The sequence below is a fragment of the Rhinolophus hipposideros genome, assembly GCF_964194185.1.
Source record: "Rhinolophus hipposideros genome assembly, chromosome: 2".
NCBI classification, from domain to species: Eukaryota; Metazoa; Chordata; class Mammalia; order Chiroptera; family Rhinolophidae; genus Rhinolophus; species Rhinolophus hipposideros.
The window spans coordinates 75562046-75588869 of record NC_138048.1 but is presented as its reverse complement, the minus strand read 5'-3'; the positions used below and the strand labels follow the sequence as shown (position 1 = coordinate 75588869).

The following is a 26824-nucleotide window of genomic DNA, read 5'->3' as shown; positions in this document are numbered from 1 at the left end:
CTTACTTCACACATCCACCAACATCTTCCATCCATGGGAGACTAGATGACCAATCACAAAGGAAAAACAAAGACACAGAGAACTCCAACAACCTGATAAAGAGCATGTGAAAAGAAAACCCACAGCTAGCATGATACTTAATGGTGAAAACTGAATATATTCTCCCTAAGATTAGGAACAGATGAAGATGTTCACTCTATCAACTTCTATTCAACACTGTACTGAAGCTCTAGCCAGGGAAATTAGGCAAGAAATATAGACATCCAGATTGAATCGGAAGAATTTAAACTATCTCTTTTAGTAGATGGCATGATCTTATACATAGGGAATCCTAAAGAATCAATGACAACTAACAACAACAAAGATTAGAACTAAGAAGTGATTTCAGCAAAGTTGCAGGATATGAGATATTTTTTTTAAACTTATTGTATTTTATACACTAGCAATAAACTATCTGAAAATGAAATTACCATAGGCAGTGTTGAAAGAATGAAAAGACAAAACATGAACTAGTGTACCCTATTGATAAAGTATCCATTTGATAAATGTATATACCCAGAATCTATAAAGAACTCCCAAAAGCCAACAATAAATAACAAAACAAACTCAAAAAATATTAGTAAAACATTTGAACAGACTTCACCAAAGAGGATATACAGGTAGTAAATCAGTGCATGAAAATATCCTCAATATCATTAGCCTTTAGGGAAATGTGAATTAAAACCACAATATGATAAAATACAAACCTATTAAAATGGCTCAAATTAAGAGAAACAGAACACCTGATCATACCAAAGGCTAGTGAAGATAGGCTATATCCATACACAACAATAAAAAGACAAACTACTGACATATCCAACAACATGATGTATTCCAAAATAGTATGCCAAGTTAAAGAAGTCAGACAAAAAAGGAGCACGCATTGCATGATGTCAATTATGAAAAAGTCTAGAAAATGCAAACCAATCTATAGTGACAAAGAGCAGATCATTCGTTACCTGACAAGGAAGGAAGGGAGTTGGTTGGAGCGGGGATTACAAAAGGGCACAAGGAAACTTTTGAGGGTGATGAAACTGTTCATTATCTTCACTGTACTCTTGGTTTTTCACAGGTATATAAATGTATTAAAATGTATTCATTTGGGAATCCGGATCAAAATGGCGGCGTGAGGTGAGTCTCTGTAAAGCTCTCCTGGAATTTACAACTAATTGGACAACAATAACTCCACAAAACACTCCCTGCACAGCAGACAGGCAAGACGAAGAGGTCCACTACTGAATTCACCTCCAGGTGGGTGAATCGCGCGAGCGGGGGAGGAGGGAAGGGAGAAGTGCGGGACGGAGCCCCGCGGGCGCAGGACACAGACCTAGCTCAGTGCTCCGAGCTCGCTGCATCCCGGAACTACCGCAGCTGCGGGAAAGGGAAGGACTCGGACTGCTAGGGCTCCGCTTACGGCCCACAGGGCTGAGGGGGCAGCATATAGCACAGCTGAACCCAACGTTCACGGCAGACCTCGGAGAAAAGACTGAGGGAAGAAGGCTGAAAACTGTGATTAAGCCCTCACTGCCGAGCGGAGAACGGAAGCCTTAGGCACTGAGACTAGCCGCCCCTCCCTACCCTCCCAGAGCTCGCCCCACCCCCACCTGCCCGGTGCTAGAAGCGATAAACTAGCAGTGTCAGATCACAAGGACAGGATCTTTGCTGTTCTGAGAACTGTGGACTGCAGAAACAGATTCGCAGCCCAACTAGTTACGGCAAAGGGGAGGGAGCTGTGGAAGCAGGACCGGCTGTGGTGGTGGTCGCCGCCATTGCTCTGGGCCACCTCTCACAACTCACCCCGCCCCTGGCCCCACCTATCTGGGCGGATCCCTGCAGGAGTAAACAGAACTGCTGAAACATACGGGCTCTGAATCGGGTGCAGAAAGAGCTTTGGAACTTCAAAAGCTCTCCGCACCCCCACAGGGACCTGACGCCCTATGACCCAGGTGAACTGTTAACAGAGGAGAGGCCCGTCTCCCAGGGAATCTCCCCATCGTGTGAGAAGCTGGAAAAGTGCAGAGAAAATATAGCACTACTGTGTCAGAGAGACCTCTTCCTATCAACCTGTTGAATAAACCACTCCTGTAGATGTCTAGGAAGAGAAATAATAAATCAGTAATTGCCATGAATAACCAAGGCAACAAGACAGCTCAAAAAGAAAGTGAAAAGTCTCCAGAAAAGGAACTTAGAGATATGGAAATATGTGACTTAAATGATAGAGAATTCAAGATTGCAGTTCTGAAAAACCTCAAAGAGATGCAAGAAAACACAGAAAGGCAATTTAATGAACTGAGAAACGCAATCAAAGAACAACATGAGCATTTTACGAAAGAGATTGAAATTTTAAAAAAGAACCAAATGGAATTTCTGGAGATTAAGAACTCAATAGAAGAAATTAAGAATGAAATAACCAGCTTAGGTAGTAGAGTTGACCAGATGGAAGAAAGAATCAGTGACATCGAAGATAGAAACCTGGAAATTACACAGATGGAAGAAGAAAGAGACTTGAGACTTAAAAGAAACGAAAGAACTCTACAAGAACTTTCTGACTCCATCAGAAAGAGCAATATAAGAATAATGGGCATACCAGAAGGAGAAGAAAGAGAGAAGGGAACAGAGAATATACTCAAAGAAATTGTCAATGAGAACTTCCCAAATTTGTGGACAGAACTGGATCCTCGAATCCAAGAAGCAAATAGAACACCTAATTACCTCAATCCCAACAGACCTTCTCCAAGACACATTGTATTCAAGCTGTCTAAAATTAACTCCAAAGAAAGAATCCTCAAGGCAGCCAGGGAAAAGAAGACGGTAACCTACAAAGGAAAGCCCATTAGATTATCATCCGATTTTTCAGCAGAAACTCTACAAGCCAGGAGGGAGTGGAACCAATTATTCAAACTATTGAAAGAGAGAAATCATGAGCCAAGAATAATATATCCAGCGAAGATATCCTTTAGATATGAAGGAGGAATAAAGACCTTTCCAGACATACAGAAGCTGAGGGAATTTTCTAATACACGACCTGCACTACAAGAAATACTAAAGGAGGCTATTAGACCACCATCAACAGGGACAATTTGTGGCAACCGAAACATAAAAAGGGGGAGCGTAAAGGCCTGAACCGGAATATGGGACTGGAGAAAGTAAGCGTGCTGAAGAAAATGGAATACTCTAAATATCAAACTTACTTTTACATAATCTTAAGGGTAACCACTCAAAAAAATTCCAGAACTGAAATATATATTGTAATAAAAGAAGAAACAGAGGGAAACATCATAGAATACCACCACACAGAAATAATCGACAACAACAAAAAGGCAAAGAAACAATGGAGACACAGCCTTACCAGAAAACTAAAGCTAGAATGACAGGAAATCCTCACGTATCAATAATCACCCTAAATGTAAATGGACTGAACTCACCAATAAAAAGGCACAGAGTAGCAGATTGGATCAAAAAACTAAACCCAACCATATGCTGTCTCCAAGAGACACATCTCAGCTACAAGGACAAGCATAGACTCAAAGTGAAAGGGTGGAAACTGGCACTCCAAGCAAATGGTACCCAGAGAAAATCAGGTGTAGCCATAATGATATCAGATGAAACAGACTTCAGGGTGAAAAAGATAACAAGAGACAAAGATGGACATTTCATAATGGTAAAGGGGACTATACAACAAGAAGACATAACAGTCATCAATATTTATGCCCCCAATCAGGGAGCACCAAAATACACCAAGCAACTACTAACAGAACTAAAGGGAGAAATTGACCAAAACACAATTATACTAGGGGACTTAAATACATCATTGACAGCTATGGATAGATCATCCAAACAGAAAATAAATAACGAAATTGCAGCCCTAAATGACACATTAAATGAAATGGACATCATTGACATATATAGAGCACTTCATCCTAAAACATCAGATTATACATTCTTTTCGAGTGTACATGGAACATTCTCAAGGATAGACCATATATTGGGATATAAAAGCAGCCTCAGCAAATTTAAGAAGATTGAAATCATACCAAGCATATTCTCTGATCACAAGGCTTTGAAATTGGATATCAACTGCGAAAAGAAAGCAAAAAGAAACACAAATACATGGAGATTAAACAACATACTTTTAAAGAACGACTGGGTCAAAGAAGAAATTAGAGGAGAGATCAAAAGATATATAGAAACAAATGACAATGAAAATACATCCTACCAAAATTTTTGGGATGCGGCGAAAGCAGTTATAAGAGGGAAATTTATATCATTACAGGCCTATCTCAAGAAACAAGAAAAATCCCAAATAAACAACCTCATGTTACACCTCAAAGAACTAGAAAAAGAAGAACAAGTGAAACCCAAAGTCAGCAGAAGAAAGGAAATAACAAAAATCAGAGCAGAGCTAAATGAAATAGAGAACAAAAAGACAATAGAAAAAATTAATGTGACAAAGAGCTGGTTCTTTGAAAAAATTAATAAAATCGACAAACCCTTGGCTAGACTCACTAAGATAAAAAGAGAGAAGACACTAATTAACAAAATCAGAAATGAGAAAGGGGAAGTTATCACGGACACCACAGAAATACAAAGGATCATCCAAGAATACTATGAAGGACTATATGCCACCAAATTTAATAACCTAGAAGAAATGGACAAGTTCTTAGAAACATATAGCCTTCCAAGGCTGAACCATGAAGAACTGGAAAACCTAAACAGACCGATCACCAGTAAAGACATTGAATCAGTCATCCAAAACCTTCCCAAAAGCACAAGTCCGGGACCAGATGGCTTCACTAGTGAATTCTACCAAACCTTCAAACAGGATCTAATACCAATCCTGCTCAAACTCTTCCAAAAAATTGAAGAAGAGTCAGTACTCCCTAACTCATTTTATGAGGCCAACATTACCCTGATACCAAAACCTGGTAAGGACAACACAAAAAAAGAAAACTACAGACCTATATCTCTGATGAATACTGATGCAAAAATCCTAAACAAAATTTTAGCAAATCGAATACAACAATGCATTAAAAAGATTATTCATCATGACCAAGTGGGGTTCATCCCCGGGGCACAAGGATGGTTCAACGTCCGCAAATCCATCAATGTGATACATCACATAAACAAAATAAAGGACAAAAATCATATGATTATATCAATTGATGCAGAAAAAGCATTTGACAAGATACAACATCCATTTATGATTAAAACACTTAATAAAATAGGTATAGAAGGAAGATACCTCAACATAATAAAGGCCATCTATGACAAGCCCTCAGCTAATCTCATAATTAATGGTGAAAAACTGAAGCCCTTTGCTCTACGTTCAGGAACACGACAGGGCTGTCCCCTATCACCTCTGCTTTTCAACATAGTGTTGGAAGTCCTTGCCAGAGCCATCAGGCAAGAGAAAGAAATAAAAGGCATCCAAATTGGGAATGAAGAAGTTAAAATATCACTCTTTGCAGATGATATGATGCTATATATAGAAAACCCTAAAGACTCCACCAAAAAGCTGTTAGAAACAATCAATGAATACAGTAAAGTTGCTGGCTACAAAATCAACGTACAAAAGTCCATTGCATTCCTATATACTAACAATGAAATCTCAGAAAAAGAAATACAAAAAACAATTCCCTTTGCAATTGCAGCAAAAAGAATAAAATACCTAGGAATAAATTTAACCAAGGATGTGAAGGATTTATATGCTGAAAACTATAAGACATTTTTGAAAGAAATTGAAGATGACACAAAGAAATGGAAGGACATTCCGTGCTCATGGCTTGGAAGAATCAACATAGTTAAAATGGCCATATTACCCAAAGCAATATACAGATTTAATGCAATCCCCATCAAAATCCCAATGGCATTTTTTAAAGAAATAGAACAAAAAATCATCAGATTTGTTTGGAACCACAAAAGACCCCGAATAGCCAAAGCAATCTTAAGAAAAAAGAACAGTGCTGGAGGTATCACACTGCCTGACTTTAGCTTATACTACAGGGCTACAATAATCAAAACAGCATGGTATTGGGGGAAAAACAGACACGTAGACCAATGGAATAGAATTGAGAACCCAGAAATAAAACCACATAAATATGGACAGATAATTTTTGACAAAGAAGCTAAAAACATACAATGGAGGAATGACAGCCTCTTCAATAAATGGTGCTGGCAGAATTGGATAGCCACGTGCAAAAGAATGAAACTGGACTGCTATCTGTCACCATGTACCAAAATTAATTCAAAATGGATCAAAGACTTAAGCATAAGACCTGACACAATAAACTGCATTGAAGAAAACATAGGTACTAAACTTATGGACCTTGGGTTCAAAGAGCATTTTATGAATTTGACTCCAAAGGCAATGGAAGTAAAAGATAAAATAAACAAATGGGACTATATGAAACTTAAAAGTTTCTGCACAGCAAAAGAAACCATAGACAAAATAAAGAGGGTACCGACTGAATGGGAGAAGATTTTTGCAAATAGTTCCTCCGATAAGGGTCTAATATCCAAAATATACAAGGAACTCATGAAACTCAACAACAAAAAAACGAACAACCCAATTGAAAAATGGGCAGAGGACCTAAAGAGACATTTCTCTAAAGAGGACTTCCAAATGGCAAATAGACATATGAAAAAATGCTCAACATCACTAATCATCAGAGAAATGCAAATAAAAACCACAATGAGATATCACCTCACCCCAGTCAGAATGGCTATCATCAACAAGACAAATAGCAACAAGTGTTGGAGAGGCTGTGGAGAAAAAGGAACCCTCATACACTGTTGGTGGGAATGCAGACTGGTGCAGCCGCTATGGAAGGCAGTGTGGAGGTTCCTCAAGAAATTACGAATAGAATTACCATATGACCCAGCAATCGCTCTCCTGGGTATCTACCCCAAAAATATAAAAGCATTTCTCTATAGAGACACGTGTACTCCAATGTTCATTGCAGCTTTGTTTACGGTGGCCAAGACATGGAAACAACCAAAATGTCCTTCGATAGATGAATGGATAAAGAAGTTGTGGTACATATACACAATGGAATACTATTCAGCGTTAAGGAAAGATGATATAGGAACATTTCTGACAACATGGATGGATCTTGAGAATATAATGCTAAGCGAAATAAGTCAGACAGAAAAAGCAGAGAACCCTATGATTTCACTGATATGTGGTATATAAACCAAAAACAAGACAAACAAATGAGAAACAAGAACTCATAGACACAGACATAGTTTAGTGGTTACCAGAGGGTAAGGGGGGTGGGGGGAGGGAGATGAGGGTAAGGGGGATCAAATATATGGTGATGGAAGGAGAACTGACTCTGGGTGGTGAACACACAATGGGATTTATTGATGATGTAATACGGAATTGTACACCTGAAATTATGTAATTTCATTAACAATTGTCACCCCAATAAATAAATTAAAAAAAAAAAAATGTATTCATTTGGATACGTTTAACATGTGCAGTATATTTTTGTGTAATTAAACTTCAATAAAGCTGTTTTTAAAAAGAAGAGAGCAACACCCCTTAAGCTTTTATGTTGAATAAGTGCAAAAGAAAGTATAATATTTAATTATCAGTCCTGGAAAGAAGAAAAAGCACAACATAATCATTACATAATATAGCAACACAAACATTACATGATAACAACAGAATGCTGCACACAGATATAAAAAAATAAATCTGAACTAGAGCTATCTTTTAATCCATATCAGTTAAGCAGTAACACCAGACCCTTTGCAAGAAAACTGTGCCACTATGGAGGCAACAAAGACTAAAAAAGCACAGGTTCTGAAATCAGGCTGCTTCCATTTACAAATCTTGCAACACTGATTACATTCTGTGTTAACATCAGGCAAATTTCACAACCTCTGCTTGCTCAATCTCTGATTCTTGAAGTGGAAATACTATCCACTTCACGGCAATCTTGAGAGGATTAACAGAGCAGGGCATGTCACATAGGAAGCTGATGATGATGATGATGTTTCTTTATAGTTCCAGGCAGTAGAGCACCAACTAAAAAGAACCTGGCTCTCTGGAGAAATGGCTGATTCTGGATCTTGCATAATAAATATACAAGATAGTCCTGGAACATTTTGTCATACCGGAAAGCAAAGAAATTTTCAAAGACTGTTAGGGCTATATTAAAACAGACTCAGAAGCTGACTTATATTCGTTCCATTGCCCAAAGATAGTACAATTTGTGGGATGGGATTAAAAACTCAATGGATGGACACAATTCAATTTTTTTAAATCCATGTGTTTATAATGAAAATGATAACAATAATGATAAGAGTACTCATTTTTTCTCCTTAGAGGATCTTAGAAAACCAGCTGATAATTTTGAATACTAGTAAATAAAAGTAGTCATTTATTCTGTAATAAATGACTATTTGTAATACAATTTATACTACATGATAGCTAAATAATCGACAAGAGGATTTTTTTAATAGAAGGAAGCTTATAAAGGAAGCTTATAAGGGAAGAAGAAATGATGAAATTAGAATGCCATCATCTTGCAATCCCTAATAAACTGATGAATCTAGGAATAATAAGCAGTAACTGTTAACATTCTAAGAAGAGAGAGAACCAAGCATTTTGTGTCTCCTGATTTAGGAACACCGAGACTTTAGACTTGACTACTGATTTACTGGAAATACAAAGAACCAGTAGACATGTTAAACAACCCCATATAAATACAATCTGCAAAATCTAGACTGTGGGAAAATTTAAAGGACTAACACCGAGTTTCTTTAATAAAAAAATCAACAGCAACAACAACAAAAAATGCAAGAATAAAGAAAAGATGGAGGAAAATCAAAAGAGACATAACAACTTGTCACCATGTTTGGACTTTTTTCAGATCTTGGTTCAAACAAACAATAAACTATTAAAAATCATAAGACAAGGAAATATGTACATGACTGAATATTTGATGATATCAAGGAATTACTGCTATTTATATTAAATGTGATAGTGGCATTATGGTTATGCTAAGAAGAGACATATTTTAGAACTACCAAATATTTACAAATTAAATGATTGTTGTTTTTTATTTCAACAAAGGGAATATATAGATGAAACAAGATTTGCTGTGACTTGGAAAATGGTCAAGGGTGGATACTGGTTCTTAGTATTGTTATCCCTGTTTGTAAGTGTTTAAATTTTTTCAAAGTGAAACTTACCATCTGGTTAATATAAAATACTAAGAATATGAATTCTTTAAGCGGCACCCTTCCCTCACAAATTGATTTTTCTTTCAGTAAGTAATCTTCCTCATAGGTAAAATTATATGAGGATATTTGGGCTGAATGGGCCCTACCCATCGGAATTAAGAAACCGATTAGTACAGTGGTCAAAATCATCAAAATCAGACAAGCAGTTCTCTGTAATTGCACTCAGCTGCGCCATGCACTGTTAAAGCCTCTCAGCTCTGCATATAGATCCATGATTCTGCGGTAAACTATCCAGTTGTAAAGGCCTTATTAGCTAGTAATTCAGCATGGCCACTTTTGGGACAGAGCCAAGAACCTGTGTCAGTATCAGCCGTGTCATTTAAAGGCACAGAAGAGAAAGCTTGGGACATGGAGTAGCTCCCTTGGCTGTACTTGCATTTTCTCTAGGTCAGGTAAAAGGCACAGAAGAATAATGCTGCTCTTTGTCACTGCTAGTGTTATACTTGGTATTGATCTGGAGCCCTGTCCCATCATTTTTCCCCTTTACAAGCAGTACATTTATTTATAAAGATGTTGTACCTTGTTTACATTTTCCAGTGAAACCAGACTTGTCACCCACAGGTGTTTAAGCTTGGTGGCATCTGAAGTGATGGGAAGTGTTTCTTGCAGCTTTAAATTCTCTCCCCAGATTCCTAATAAACCTTCCTTACTGATGGTCAGATAACGACTTGAACTTTTTAAGAAAATTACTTTTTGAATGGTGTCTTTGTGTTTCACTGGCAGGAATTCAAGGTCTTTCCACTGGGGAACCACAGTTGCCTTTGCTCGTTCATCATTCTCAGAAAGTGCTAACAGCATAAACGAAGTCAACTTGTCCCAATTAATGAATCCATCTTGGGCCACATCCACTTTGTCAAAGAGCTCCCCATATTCTTCCTTTGTGCCCCAACCAACAATCTCTGTCATACTCTGCATAAACTCTTCTCTGGACATACAAATGGTTTGAGTTGGCTCTGGGGACTCCAAACAGGAATAAAAACAAGACAAAAGTGAAAGCATTCTAAGTATCAGAGCGTTGTGATACAGTGAAAAGTATCTTTGACTTTATAACAGAACTATATTTAAATGAATTTGGGCTGGGGGGCAAATGATTGAGTTGATAGGGCTACAAGCTGACATTCTCAATAACAACGTCCTTATAACTGGAAGAGGGGTGTGGGATTGTCAAAGATTTAATATGATGACAGAAGCAGAGTCATGCAGGACTATGCTCCAAGGAATGCAGGCAGCTTCTAGAAGTTGAAAAAGGCAAGCAAACATTCTCCCCTACAGCCTCCAGAAGGAAGACAATTCTCACACCACCTCGATTTTGGCCCCATAAAACCCATTTTGAAACTTCTGACCTCTAGAACTGTAAGGTAATAAAATTGTGTGTTTTAAGCTGCTCAGTTTGTTATAACATCAGTAGGAAATTAATATGGTGGTTTACAGAAAATGGGTGAATCCCTGAAGAAAGTTTAGCATAGCCAGTAAAATTGTACCACAGTGAAACTTTAAACCAAGGGCAAGAAGTCCACCTCTGTAAATATTCATAAAGAACACTGAAACCATATACAGTTGATTTTTGTTATTCATGGTAGTTGTATTCTATAAAGTCTCTACAAACACTAAACTACCAGATGCTGAATCATTGCTCCTTGGGGAAAAGTTTCTTTGAGCCTCTGGTCACGGTATTTTCATCAACTGATCAATTCATAATTTTGTTTTATGTGTGTTTCTGTTGAAAGATAACTTATTTAATATATATATTGTTCATTCATTAACATTGAATTCATGGCCAACAACACTGTAACTCACGAGTTAAGGAAGTTTATCAAACACTTGTATTTTCTCCATAAGACACATCTCAGCCTTCCTGCCCTCAGGAACACCAGACAGAACTTTACCACCTCTCTTGGGGTCCATTTTAAAGAGTAGAATCCCCAACAAAAGGCACAAAATGCAAAAACAAATTGGCTCTAAGTGGACCACAAATAGGACACTTGTTTACAGTAAGAGAGCTGGATTAGAAGGCGGTGTCATCTTGTTTGGCCTCAGCCTGGAATACGCACATTGGAAGACAAAATTTTTGCCACTCTGTATGTACAAGTCTGAATGACTACGGAAGTGCCTTAAGTATTGATTTTGGGGTTACAAATAAATTTTAGCAAGTAGGCAAATTCACAAATACAGAATACATGGATAATGAAAATCATCTGTATTTCAAATAAGCACATAGCTTAGTATTGAAAATGTAATGAGTATAGCTTTAATAAAATTTTCTTCTCATAAGCATTTTGTTCCAATTTGAATGTATACCTACCAAATAAAAATGACCCAATAGTGTTTTAAAGTATGCCCTTTCACTTCTATTACTCAAGACTCTCTGTCTGGTATTTTTGAGGTAAAAATAAGTATCCCTGTGTCACTTAGAACTCCATTTCTAATAAAAGCGAAAAGTGTATGATGCATTAGAAAACACATTCTCATTCGGCACTTCCGAAGATACTGTTTGTAAATTTATTTTGCTATGTCTATTTAACTTTTGAGTAAGAAAATAATGTTATTTTCTCCAATTTTTCTTCCAAGAAAGCTAATATATTCAGAATATCTGGCTGATTATCTCAGTAGGCACATCTTTAGACCTGTAGAAAATTTTCCTGTCTCCCTGAACCCTTTCAAAGAATATTCTAAAAATCATTTCCTTTTACCTAGAGAGGCTTTTCTGCAGCTACAGTAAGGTCTAGTGAGCTGCCTATTTATTAAAAACAAAACAAAAACTAAAATGAAGTCTGTAGAATTCCCTTCAGCTTCTGAGTTTTATCAGATTTGGATTTTCTTGTAATTTATAGGAAAGCTGAGCACTAAATCTAAGTGCAAATTTCCAAAAATATACCCTTTATAAGAAACTTGATAACCTTTTTTTCTTCACTAAGAAGAGATCATGTGCTTTTAATTAGCAATGTGTGAGTGTTTCAACACATTTTTTAAATTATTTATTTTTGCACAAAATGATCTATGTTTTTATTAAAGAAAAAACAAGATATAGAAAAGCCCAAAATTACAATCCTCCACCAGCCTTTCATATCTTTTTTTATGCATAAATAGAAATACTTGTGTATTATTTACCAAATGGTATCATGATATACATATCTTTGATTACTGCTTTTCTACTTTAGATCATGCCATGAAGCTATGCCTTGTGCAGCGTACACTGGTCTTTAACACAATTTTAATGGCTGCACAATATTCTACAGAGAAGACATACAATTTACAACTCCCTATTATTAAGATTTCAATTTTTCCCAATGCTTTGCTGTTTTATATAAAAAAGCTTGCAGGAAAACATCCCTACACATTCATCTTTGTCCAGTTGTCCAATTATTTCCCGAGGGAAAATCCCTAGAAGCAGAATTGCTGAGTCAAATAATTTACACAGTCTTAAAGTTTTTGATATGTCTTGTCAAATCCTCCTACAATGATGGTTGAACAAATTAACATTTCTCTCAACAAAATATAAAGATCGCCTATACTCGAGACCTCACCAAGCTGTGGTATTCACATTCTTTATATGACTCACCAATTGGTTGCTAAAAAATAGTTCTAGTAAGCCTAAACATTTACATACTTTCTGGTAAAACATTTCCAAAGACACTTAATGCTCTCAAAATCTGCAAATGGTTAGAAATGTTATTTATGTTTATTTTTTCCTTAACTTTCTCTTATAGCAATATTTTATAATGAAATGAGGAAAGAAAATATGTCTTCTTCAACTCTGTAAATAAGGATTTGCCCAAGACAAGAATATAAGTCCCAGTTAAAAACTATGAAGAGCATACAATTCAATTTGATCAGAAATGTGGGTATTTTCTCCTCTGCCAAAGCTGACAGCGTATTCGCATGTCACTGACCCAAAGATCACTGCCCTTATCCATCGGTTAGTATTTCCTTCCAAATCCTGCAAATTAATGTCAAATGGTGAGTTGTAAGCCACTTAGAGAAACATTTCCAGCCAGCCACCCATCCATTGATCAATTAATAAATGTACACTGAGTATGTATGTATATCACACAAAGTAACACAGGTTAGTTTTATTTATTCATTCATTTAATAAACATTACGTGCCAGCTCCATTCCAAACACTATTATTCTAAGCACTCAGCACCAGCTTTGAACAAGAAAGACGAGATCTATGCTCTTTACTTATACTTCAGCTGGCCTTGCTGTGCTGGTCACAGTGAATGACACATGGTTCTAGGTACCAAAAGTAACAAGATCACAAGAATCATATTAATTACTTTGCATTTTCCAATTTCAAATGTAATTTAACTTTTAAACATGTCAGAAACATTCCATACACAGAAATCTTGTATGGACCAGTAACCTTTCCTTAGTTTGAAAGCTTTTATTTTTCTTTTACTTCAGATCATTAGAATTATGCATGCTTTTTCTATACATGAAAAATAATTTCTAATAGGATCTCAGTATCTTGTTTTCCCAGAACCTGCTAGTTTTATCAAGCATTTCACCAAAAGTATTTCTTCTGCCAAATATTTGGCATGATTTGGGGGTAATGTCTCATGACAGCTGAATTAGTATGCACTATCAAAATGTGTTCTTTCCCCGTATCTCTCTAATTAAATTAAAAATTAACATGCTGCTTTTCATGCTTCATTCTGTTGCACTTGCCTCAATTTCCCTTGGTTACAAAGCATATTAGTTATGAATATGTATTAGGGTTTGCTGTCAAACCCTGTGAACAGGTTCTGGAGCAGAAGATTAGATGTTATTTCAAAAGCGATACATCAGTTTATATCATCCCCTGCAATTTTCAACTACCAATGTACATTCATGAGAGATTGAACTACAGAACAGATGAGACTAGTCTACCAGCCAAGGTTCATTTTGCTCCTTTTTCTTGCTTCACTGGATTTTAGTTGGTTTCCATTTTCATTAACACTATATCAATGACTCAAAAGCTCACCAATCTGAATGGAGTTACAATTTTGTGGCTAACAAAAGCACAAGCCTGGAAATACCTGGACTGAATTTAAGTTTGGAACCAAACTTTCCTGAACCAAATTGTCAATACTCAGATTTTCTATCAACTGGTAAATTAGAATTGAATTACAGCTGCAGGGAAAAAAAAAATTAAAAATCTATCTTTACCTTTTAAATAAAGATGATCATAATCCCTGACACGTATAATTGTCCATATCAGTTTTCTCTGTGTGGAAGTTTTTGATCTTATGCTTTAGACCTAAGTTATGTTTATCACCATCATCTGTTGTGCCTATACTAGAAACTTGGGGGGCTGAGCTTGAGCGGAGGAATTGTGTAGGCGAGACACAATTAAGCTTCATTGATCATCATTTGGAAATACCATTACAGAAGGATAAACATACACTGTTTTTAAGAATGATTTTAACTGTTTTTAAAACATACTTTTAAAAACAATTGCTTTTTATTGTTTTTTTAAACACATTTTTTAAATCAACTGCTCTCCCTTTGTTGGAAACCATAGATTGAGTCAAATAATGCATCCATGAATTTCATGCATATTAGAGCTGGAAGGAAATTTAGAGAATCTACACCAAACACTGCATTTAAAACAAAGAAACTGAGGCCCAGAGAGTTAAAAAGACTTCTCTGAGGTCACATAGCTCACTGGTGGTAGAAATAGGCCTACATCCAAGGACTTCCAGTTCCTAACCACTTTCATCACACTACAAATATGCTGATTTCATGACATCAACAAAACCTCATTTTCTCTATAATAACATGTTCACCAACAAACCAGAAAAAAAATGAGGTTGGAATGTGTACACCCAAATGATGAAATGACTAAAATCTCAGAAAGATTTCAAGCCAGGTTCTAGAGGGAAATCCTTTCCACCAAATTCTCAGATCCTACCTGCTCTTGCATCCTTCTCAAACCAATGATCCAACACTTCAACCAATCTCTGGCTATTCTATTCATTCCTTTGATCATTCATCCTTTCATTCCAAGTAGCTAGCAAAACACTAGCCCTGGAAAAGCAATCGTCACCATGCCTACCTCCAGACTGCTGAACACTGATGGGCAAAGATCACACAAATGGGGAAATCAGTGCCACTATAATAAATACCTGTTCTCCAAACTCAAAAAGTTGTTCTATATGACTAGGAACCTTCCAAGTTTTCTTGCTGAACTCTTAGTCTTAGTCTCCTACAGAGAAATTTGACTCCTAATTCACAGAAATAATGAAGAGGAAAATGGGAGGAGGAAGAGGAGAAGAAAAAGGAGAAGATATCAATCGGATGGGAACTTTCTCAATTTTCTGCTTCCCCCCCAAAGATTGACCTGCATCTTTTCCTTCCTGTGAGAACAGAACTGCTCCACTCTTCCGATATGTCCTTCTTTCACCATCTCAGTGGATCTCTCCCATCATCATCCTCTTGCTCTCTATTGACTCTTTTTCATTAGCCTTTAAACATGATCAAGTCACTTGAATCATTAAAAATCTTCCCTTGACATTACCATCTGCTTTTAGCTACTTCCCTTGATTCTCCTCCTGTAAAAGAGCCATCTTGAAGGAATCAGGTTCACACATTGTCTGAATTTCATCACCTCCAATTGATTCAAGCCACTGCAATCCAGCTTTTTTCCCTTTCCCTCTGCTAAAGCTGCTCTTACAAAAAAACTAAAAACCTGTAGCTACACTTTCAGAGGACTCGTGTCAGTTCTTATAAGATAAAAGATATAGCAAGTTAATGTTTGGTACCAAAATATCTTTGTTTGAGAAAATTTCTTGAGATTTCCATTTAGTTGGAAAGTGAAACCTGAGGTACATGTAAGACGTCAATTAAGAAAGAAAAGGGTTCAAGCTGCTGTAAATGAAAGGAGAATAATTTGATATATTTTTTTTATTGATTTGGTTTTGTTGATTTGATTTGGTTTTGTTGTTTGATTAGACAGAGGAGCAGAGAAAAGTGGCAGAAAGGGGAGGTGGACATGGTGGGAAACAGTAAGACGGCAGAGGGTGACATGGCAATAAAGGATCATTCAGAAAGTCCCACAGGAATATAGTTAAAGTGACTTAAAGTGACCTCATGTCTTTTGATTGGAGCATTTAATCCATTTAAATTTAAAGTAATTGTTAATAGATATGTAGTTATTGTCATTGTATTTTTCATATTTTTTATCTTTTTTTCTTCTTAAAGACAGCTCTTTAACATTTCTTATAATACTCATTTGGTGGTGATGAACTCCTTTAGCTTTTCTTGTCTGAGAACAATGAATATTCACATATAGATATAGATATGGATATAGATATATATCTACAGATATATATTTTTTGTGCATGTCATAATTTATTTAGGAAAGTTCGTAGAACTGGAATTGCAGTTTCATAATTGCTATTTTATAATCTTAGTAATGGTGCCCATTTCCCTGATTCTTTGCCAGCAGTAAATATTGATCTTTTTAATCTTTGCCAAGCTGATGAATGAAAAAGGATGTCTTCTTTTTTGACTAAAGTTTCAAATCAAATTCCTAATGAATTTGGGTATATTTTCCCATGATTAGCAGCTATTTGTGTGGCACTCTTCCTGAATGCATAAAACATGATAATATATGTAAAGTAAAGCTATATGTGACATGTGTATAAGCATATATAGATAAAAATAAATAAAAATACATTGGAAAATGCAATATTAAGAGTAGTTACCAGGGCAGTGCAGTAGTTGAGGGTGGGCCATAGTAATAAGGGAATTTCACATATAACTTGGATTTTTAACAAGGAAAATAACGTATTCCAACATTTTTTAATAATAAAGGGACTGTTAAATAAATAGGAATCATAAGAAAGAATGAAATTGTATAAGACTGGCTACACCTTCTTTTCCTGGTTGTTTGCTTCTCTACCTTCTACTTCCAGGAAATAACCCTGCTTCTTTATTTATTGTATCAACTCCAGCAGTTTTTCTACCCCTTTGAAGGATTTCCTTAAGTCCCATCTTAGGCACTCTGCTCTCTCCTCCAACACCCATGGTCTCCACCCTCTGGAATCTATGGATCTCACACTGACTTCTCTCTGCCTGCCTGACACTTCTACTTGGCTTTAAACAAATAATGGCATTGTACTTCATCAGAGCATCTGCAATTAGAACAAAAAGAACATACAGTAAGCTCTGAGAAGAGAAAACAGGAACGTTGGTTAAGTGCTAATCCAGCCCAGGTGATGAGAGAAGACTGTCCTAAAAGAGTAGTATTTAAACATGAAGTATGACTAGGTGATAGCTGGGAAACTGGGGAGCAGAAAGAGGCAGGGATATTCCAAGTGAGGCACCAGCATCTGACAGGCTCTAAAGCAGAAATATAGTTAAAGCATTCAAATAACTAAAATATGACCAGCATGACTGAAACAAGTTGGATAATGTTCCAGTGTCAGATAATTTTGTGACTGACTTGTTGGAACCATAAATGGAGACTAAACACCTGCGGGGTAGGGGCAGAGGTTTGGAGGAGGGAGGTAAGGATTCTCCTGAAAGGAATGGATGTTTGCATTCTTTATAGTCCTAAGGAAGGAACATGGAAACATAGGTCGTAGACTAGTATGAGGAAAATATTTTCTAGTATTTCTGGGGCCAAGAATCAGTTTGGCATCCAGCAGCAAAGGCATGAGAGGTCTGGTATGTTTCCAGGGTGACTGAGGGACTGAGAGTAGCCCCTTGGCCATATAAGTGTAGCAAGAAGTGAAGACGTGAAATAACTTAGTAGGATATCATGAGAAGCAGCAGTGTCCAATGAGGTTTTCTGCGATAATGAAAATGTTCTATAATCTACACTATCCAATATGGTAGTTACTAACCACATGTGGTGACTGAATACTTCTCCTGTGGCTGGCACTTGTGAGGAACTGAATTTTATTTTATTAAATTCTTATTTTATTTCATTTTAATTTAAATAGCTACATGTGGCTAGTGGCCAATATATTGAACAATGAAGGTCTGGAGCAAGACCGGTGTGACAACCTGGCCTCAGATGTGTTGAAAGAACTTGGGAAGAATGTGTACACACACGGGAGATAAAGAAGTAGAGGATAGCGGAGTCCCTGGTAGTCCTCAACAGAGAATGTTGGTGCCCAGAGAGTCAAGATTTAATGAGAGTCATATTCATAAAATAGTGGTAAGACACAATGAAGGAAGAAAAGACCCTGGGGGAGTTGGGCCTGAGCAAGTTTGAGGCAGGGCCTTGGGGAAAAGTCAGATATCATCAAGGGACAATTCAGAGGTCTCCTACTTTTTGCAACAGAGCTAGTGGGGTCTTGTGTCATCATTGGGTATGTTATACTTGGTAATAAGGGACAAATGTGAAGTCAAAATAGCACAAATTACAGTTCTTGGTTGTCTTTTTTTTTAATATTCAGGAAATTTTAAAAAGTAGGCTGCGGTCTACGGGTCTGGCTGACTACATCGATGCACTACAAATGAATAGCGATAGAAATCTTTGTTTTCCCTCTCCCTCCTTTATAACAAGTTTCCTGGTTGCTTCTGCTCCAGTCCTGGCTGAAGCTCAAGGTTAAAATATTTGTTCACCAAAACACTCTTTCTCACCCTCTCTGATCCAGATTAATTTTTGTAAGCACCTGTTCCAAAAGCACACAGAAAATTTGGAAAAGGCACGGAGCTGAAAGAACTTGTCACAGAATTCAGCACAAAGGCAGCAGCATTCAGGAAGACTAATTTTCCGTGTGTTGACACCCAGCTTCGCTTGGGTTTAGTGATGACATCATTTGCTAACCTCACCCATGAGTTCTAGCAAATCAGATAAAAACCATCAAAGAGTCCTCTATCATTTCCAATTCTGACAGCTGCAGTGGTATTAGATTTGTCTTCACACTATTACTTTAATTCTGAGGAGAGGGACCTGCAAAGTCTCACTGATTTTCAGCTGCCATCAAAAATAGTGTTGTTGTTTTTTAATTCCACTAAGGGAGTTGGGGCCAGAAATGCTCTGACCTGCTGCCTTTGTTCCGCAGGTAATAAATTGACTGAGTCTGCTGCATGCACTCTGTACCATATAACAGAGTTATAAATTAAGCTTTACTTGTTTACCTTCTCACAGATCTCCATGGAGATGACTTTAGAAAGGAAAAAAATAACAATGACAAAATCAATGGGCTATTCTTATGTCTTCCTTTTATTTTTTCTATTATTTCTCTGCATTGATTTTATTGTAGGAGTTGTCGAAGATTTGATGATAATGCATTAATTCCAAGTTACCAGGACACCAAGCCCGTGTGCTATTAACTTAGCATGCAAGCATTGGTACTGAAGTACTTATCCTATTGGAGTCCTGTTCCTTAGAGCAACATCCCAAAAGAAGGTTGCCTTGTGTCCAAAGGGTGTCATGCCACACAATGGGCTCACCCGAGCCCTGGCTCTGTCTGCCTCATAGGTAATTCAATTAAATACTTTTAAACTTCATTCTCCTATGTGTAAATAGAAAATAAAAATGTCTGCTCTACCTACATTCCTGGTTGGTGAGAGGATCAAATAACATGGTACCTACAGAAGTACTTTATAAAATCTTAACAAGCTTGAAAGATTAAATTTTTGTTCATCATTTTTACCTCCACTGATTTCCAGAAAGAATTTTAGTTCAGTTACAACAGAACGTACATAGGTGGTTAGACCATTAAAGCAAAGATAAAAGAACAGGAGTCACGTCATGAAAATAGCAGATAATTGTTCCAGATAAATCTATGTTAAGAACAGTTATATCAACTGGACACTTCATTTAGCTTTGAACTTCCTGGAAGCTAAAGCAAAACACAAAATACTATTAGGCACATGACTCTCCTTAATCTACAAAATGAAATGTGCTGGTTTACTAGGAAAGAAGGAAATTTCCTTGCCCTTAAACTCTAAGAATTGTGGGTGAAATTGGTTCCGGGGCCCAAACCTGATTACATTTTTCAGCTGCCCTTGCAGTTGTGATAAGAGCCTGGCCCACAAAACCTTCTCCATGCGCTTGCTCCTTCATGCTCTTCCCATACTAGCTTGACACATAGCAAGAATGGAAAGTAGAAAATAAAAGGAGGCTGGTATCTGAACCCCTACTTGGCACTGCCTCCCAATTAGAAATATCTGCTTTCTATTTTGTATAAATAAGAAATAAACCTCTATCATGTTTGAGCTATTTCACTCAGTTTGCATATTCTTTAAAAATTAAGGTTTTCTTATTTGGAAGTTTATTAAATAACATGACATGCAGAATTTTAAATTCAGTGTTATCTAATTTTTTTTTTAATGATCTGTATGGACTGTCTCATATTTTGTGAAAGACAACCAAAATCTAATGGTTCTGGGAAATAGAACGAATGAAACCATGATGGATGATTTTATTTATGTGTTTTGGATGGTGATTCCTGGGGTATAAAGTAAAGTAAAACACAAGAATAGTTCTAGGACGTGAAACACGTCCAGGAAGTTTGGTCCCTTGAGAGTGACGATACAATGAGAAATGAGAAGACCGAGAGAAGACTGGATCCTTAATGAATTGAGGACAATCCTGAGAGTTTAGAAAGAAGGACAAATAATGGAAAGGTAGAAAAGAACTAAATCTGATTTTCTACATTTCCTTAGAGCCTAGCCTGCCTGGTGGGGTATCAGAAGCCTCGGCTTTGACCTGTTAGAGCAAATAAGCCTTGTTCATAGGACCTGTTGCAGAATCAGTCTGCAGGCATCTTGGGAATTTTATAAAGACAGTCAAGCATAAGGATATCATAAATTCTGTGGATTTAATCCCTCTATTACCCCTCAAGCACAATTTTCAGACATACAGAATTGCTCTGGAACTTCTCTGTCTTTTGAGATGAGGTTAGCACAAGTGCATTGGGTTTAGATTCCATTCACTCCCATGGCAAGTTTGTTCTGAGAGGCCCTCTGAATATCCCTGGAGACTTCCTGCTAGGACTTTTGCTATGCCTTTCTTACACTGAACTGTTTGGGCCTTTCTTACTTTGAGTATAAACACTTCATGTTTTATACATGGTTTAGGAGAGTCCATTTCTAGCTATTTAAAGATTTGGCGGGGCTTGGGCAAATGGCAGCATGGAGTAGACAGGAAAGGCCAGCCCCTGACTCTGGGATAATAACCTGGGCCGGAATGGATGTGCCAGGAGATAATACAGACACAGTTGCTGACAGAGGCAAGGCAGGACCCAATCCAGTGGGGCCAGCAGTGCAGGCAAACTATAGTTTCAGGCCAAATAGGCAGCAGGGCATCCAGGATTAAAGAGCAGAATGTCTTGGCATGCAGAGGTCAATAATGAAGAATCCAAAAAAAGACATATTCAGACCCCAATAGACCAAGGCCGTAGGCAGAAACTTAATGTATGTCGGGGATCATTGGGGCTTTTCTAACATTCCATTTCTGTTGGACCATAATTTCTACTTCTCAGCATTCTTAGAAAATCAGCAAACCACAGCCATCCTGACACAATAGCTGGCTTTCAAAGTATCCAAGAAAAATGTAAAATATAATTGACATCAAAATAGTATGAATATTCAGAGACCATGTCATTTCTCAAAGGATTACAAGTACTACAGGAAAGTATGAATAACAGCCATTTTATAATTCTATGCATAATATGAGTTTCACTCCCTTCAGGATGACATATGGCTTTTTGGACACCATCACTTGAAAGAAAATGAAATTCACAAGTTAGTGTTCTACTACTTCTACCCAGGTAACATTTTTTGTTCTAAATAAGAGGATCAAGGCATCAATTAAAATCTTTTGCATGTTAGTAAAATATGAAATTGGAGATGGAAAAATGACTTTTTTTTTTACTCTTCTATATGTATTTATGTCTTTGTAACTTTTATTGCTTCCACTTCCTACCATAACTAAAAGGAATGTAGAAGCATAATTATGTTATTAGAAGTTTAATTTCTTTTAGGAATTAGAATCCAGAGAATGTTGGAGGCCATGTGGTTTTAACCTCAACTCACTGAATTAACCTATGTTAATTGAGCACTTAATCTTCAAGCACTCTTTCAACTGCTCTCCAGATAATATCTCACTTAATTATCACAACAACTCTATTATCCTCATGTTAGAAATAAAGGAAACTGAGGCTCAAAGAGGTTAAGTGATTTGCAGTCACATTATAAGTGGCAAAACTGGAATTCAAATCCAGGAAGTCTGACTCTTGTCTCTTAAACACTAAGCGATTCTGACTCATTTGCACTATCATACAATCAACATAAGCATTACTTACTTTATTCAAAAATGTTACTACTAAGATTTGCATGGTATGTAATATTCATTTGGAAATATGTGCAAAACATTTGCTATACAAGTTAAAGACCCAACTTCCTATTTTTCAATTAAGCACTGTCACTGCTATTAAAGGAGGTGGAGTTCACCTAATATCTGACACCTCTTCAGCCCCAAATAAGAAATCTGTATATATTAAAAAGTAAAATAAAATAAAAGATAAAGGGATACAGTGCCAGAATCTTGGCATTTCTAAGAACATGTCTTCAGTGACTAGACTACAAATCACTGCCTTTACAGTTGTGTGTTGCAGGATAGCTGCTAAGCGCAATTTTTCCTTACACCAATCCACACCTGTAGCCTGTTGGCCTAACGCTCATGAGAGATGGACTGGATTGGACTGAAATTGCCTAGTGTATCATTCTTCTATACATGTCCATGCTGTGTTTGGAAATTGTGTTGGCTCAAAGGCCTCACTTGTAGTCCTAGTTGCACACTGGCCATTGGATTGTTCCATTCCCTGTGGATTGAGAGTGTTAATAACGGATGGACTTCATTTTTTCTGGAAAGCACACCTGCAAAGCTCAATTTCCTTCTTAAAAATCGTCATGAGATTATCTATGTTCATGCAAGCTCTGAACTACTAGGTTAATGCAAAAATAGTTGCGGTTTGAGGGTTAAAAATAATTACAAAACTGCATTTACTTTTGCACCAACCTAATACAATCTCTGATATGCTTTGGTCCATCAGTACTACCTGCTTTTCCAACTGGTAATTTCAAAATAAAGGGTCTGGCCTTTGAAATGTTTCAAGTTAACAAAATCTTGAGATTGAATAGACCGGTTTCACATGTGTTTACTCCAGATAATCAGTAGTGTGAAAAGAACACCCACCCCACCTTCGGTAGCAGGTTCACTCTCTAACATATCAACTTTATAATGTTAACTCTATTAATAGACCCGAGCATTCATATTCTTTGTGTCCTTAGCATACGACAAAACTGCCACATTTCTATTCATTCCCGAGTCAAATCTGTCATAATCTGCGATTAACATTTTTCTGAATGTCCTGTCAAAACGTTTGCTATGTCTATCAAAATATGGCAAATTCCTTTGGGGCAATGGACATGAGCAGCACTGAAATCTTTCAGACAAATAGGATTGGATGACTAGTAACTATATGAAGAGTGAAATGAGAAAAGTGTAGGGCAGAGCATATCTTTGCTACTAAATAAAAATAGATTGTATTATAAATAAATGATTGATACTATTGGGACATTAATTTATCAACAGGTAGACTCTAACTTGTTATACAAAAGACAGGAGAGCAGAGTTTTTCAATGGTTTGCAACTTTTTTTGGATAACTAAAGATTATAATTTGTGCAAATTACAGGTTAATTGTTAGAGTTCATCATACTTTATTAATTTCAAGGTAATATTCCAAAATAAATATGTCTGCTTCAAATTAACACGGATACTCCTCAGCACCCTGAGGGAGTGAGGGGGGGATCTTCTGAAGCCCCGAGATCATAGTTTAGCAAACATAATGAAATAGAAAGGATGGAGGCTCACGCCTGCTTAAATTCTGTAGCATAGAAGAGCACTTCTTCCTACATGCATAAGAAACTAAAAATCATTTTGATGTGCGTGCATAGCTGCAGAATTCCAAATTAATTAACTAAGATAGAAGAAAATTCTTCATTTATAGCTAAAATTCCTAAGATTTATTTTATATGTAGGATTGAAATGAAAACTTTAAATTTTGTTTTCATTGGCATTGTTCCAATACATACAAAAGAGTGGGAGACGGGTCCCTCACATGAATCTCGGGACAATAAAGTGCCCAATCAGCTTTGAAAGGCTGTCAGTTAGGGTGAGGCAAGGAGAATTTGTGCAAACTGAAGGCACATATGTGCATTTCCAAAGTTCTACTTCCATGCTACATGCAAGGGCAGTTATCACTGGGAGTCACCTTAGAGCTCTATCTGGCTTTCCCCACTCACAACCATAACTTTTAGTTGTGATCTGAAAACACGGTGATCTCTAAGAAGAATTTTCTCCAAGAATTAATTTTCTTTCCTCCATGGTAATGATATTCAACAACAGCAATTTCATACTAAATAACATAATTTGGCTGGAAGAACAGAGGGATAAAAAGTACTGTGGGGTTAAATCCAAGCCTGACCAATTCTTTTCAATTCCCTGTTTTAACCATCAAATACATAAACAACTTTAAGAGAAAAATCTCTCTCGTTTCATTCTAGTCTCCTTCATTAGCATCTCAGTCTGCAGTAAATAAAATTAATGCTTACCTCAAAGGCTCTCTGTATTTTGACAAAGTCGCTCACACTGAGAAGGTTTTCAAGCAGAGCTGTGCGGTGGTCTTCACCTTCTGTTCTCTCTGGCCCAGGCTGTGACCCCTTATTCAATTCAAGTCCAGCATTATTGTAACTCATAATGGTTCCACTTCTTTCAACAGCCTTCAACTATTTGTATACATTTTTCTTTTTTTTCTCCTTCAACAGGTACCTTTGAAAAGGAACCCAACTTAGCAGTAGAATTACAAAAATTATAAAAGTACATTTCAAGGCATACAATAAGAAGGCAACATGTTCAAGGCGAGAGGTGAGGAATGAAAGCCCTCAACTCCAACACTTCCTTAGTTCCACAGTTTATTTTCAGAGTCTAAAGCTAAATCATTTTAAAACACCCCCTCCTTGTACCCTGTTGAACCTGGCTTGATTAAAAACATGTAAAGCTTCCCCCATGTTTATAGCAACTGACACAGAGTGCAGCTTCTACTCCTCATTTTAAATGCATTAGAAAAGCAACTTCTCCAAACCTTTTTGGTTAATCTTGCTTCTATTAGCACGTGGTTTTAAACTCTGTTTTCTTGTCTGGAGACATTAGGTGATTCAGCTGTAAGGTTTCCATCCCAATGAAGGGCTCCCTTCTGAAGGCCACCTTCCCAGCTAAGTGGAGTTGTTTGTTTCATCTGTTCCTGCTGCTTTGTATGTCTCCTGGCAACCAACATAAAACCAACTACAACTTTTCCTCTTCCCCCAGCCCCAACAACTAATGACTGACCTGAAGGTTTGAATATATAATGCAGATGCTGAGTTTTTTCTTAAAGGACAATTCAGCTCTCTTTTTAATTAAATTTTAAAGACAGCTTTTATAAATATATGTTTTTATGAAGCATATCATGTGTTACAAATTGATATGATTAGCCAAAGGAAAGCATGACATTCAGGAATTTTGTGTTTTCCAAGTAGGAAATATTTTCTTTCTTGTTTAATAAGAACCTGTTCCTTATTTTCTCTTTGTCTTAGTTCCTACGTATTGAAGATGAGGATGGTTTTAAAAGGTTTTCAATTCATTGAAAATATGGGGAATAACATAGCAAAATATAATATGATAAACCTTATATAAAACTACTTACAGTACCGTTGGTGTTTAAGCTACTGTTAATAGAAAGGAGGGAAAAAGAAGAAAAGTTAACATTTTTTGGAGCACTTTGCATTCCTTATCTTGATTAAGCTTCACAAAAATCCCACAAGGTGACAACATCACTACCCCCATTTTACAGATGAAGAAACAAAGTAAATGCCAAGGACTTCGAGTTAGTAGGTTTGGAAGAGGACAGAGTGACTCCCGGAGCCTGCGCTCCACATGGATGCCCTCTCTGCACCTTGTTTTCATCTCTGTAGGACTGAAAACTTGTCACTAGAGACCCTGTTTCCCCAAAAATAAGACTGTCACGCAGGGGACCCTGCTCGCTGCGCCATTTGTCGTGCTGGGTCTCAGCTCCCGCTCCCTGCCCAAGAACGCAGGACACGGTAAGGCCAAAAAGGAACACCCACGGAGCCATAGATAGGGGAGTCAAACCAATATATTCTCGCTGGCGGCTGGGCTGGAGACACAGGAAGCAGGATCTACATAATCTGCCTAACAGCAGTCCGCGCTTGCCAGCCACCATCTTCTTGCTAGCCCCCATTCCTTTCCTGCTAGCGTAGCCACCAGCCGTTATATTAGTGGCCAATGGCCTACGGGTTACAGCTGACGGCCAACTAGCCACAGCTGCTGGCATCTGATCACAGTTGATGGCCATTTACTACCCGAGCTGGCACCTTTCTATGTGAGGCCGAGAGCCTGGAAACTGCTTTTTGGGGTTTTGTCCCCACAAAGACCTACCCAGAAAATAAGCCCCAGTTAAGACGGTCAGCCAGACGGACGCATTTAGTACGTTATGACGATGTTCCAGAAGAAGATGACATGACGGT

General features: G+C 37.3%; 1 protein-coding gene across 1 annotated transcript in view; it reads right to left on the bottom strand.

Annotated features, from left to right (window-relative positions):
• Nucleotides 1–25563, bottom strand: part of WDR49 (WD repeat domain 49) — a 136271-nt gene extending 110708 nt beyond the window's left edge. The window contains 3 exon segments of the mRNA XM_081072548.1: nucleotides 9811–10251; nucleotides 24854–25070; nucleotides 25384–25563. Coding sequence (XP_080928674.1) covers nucleotides 9811–10251; nucleotides 24854–24997 — 585 coding nt within the window. The 5' untranslated portion in view covers nucleotides 24998–25070; nucleotides 25384–25563.
• Nucleotides 25564–26824: the final 1261 nt, after the last annotated feature.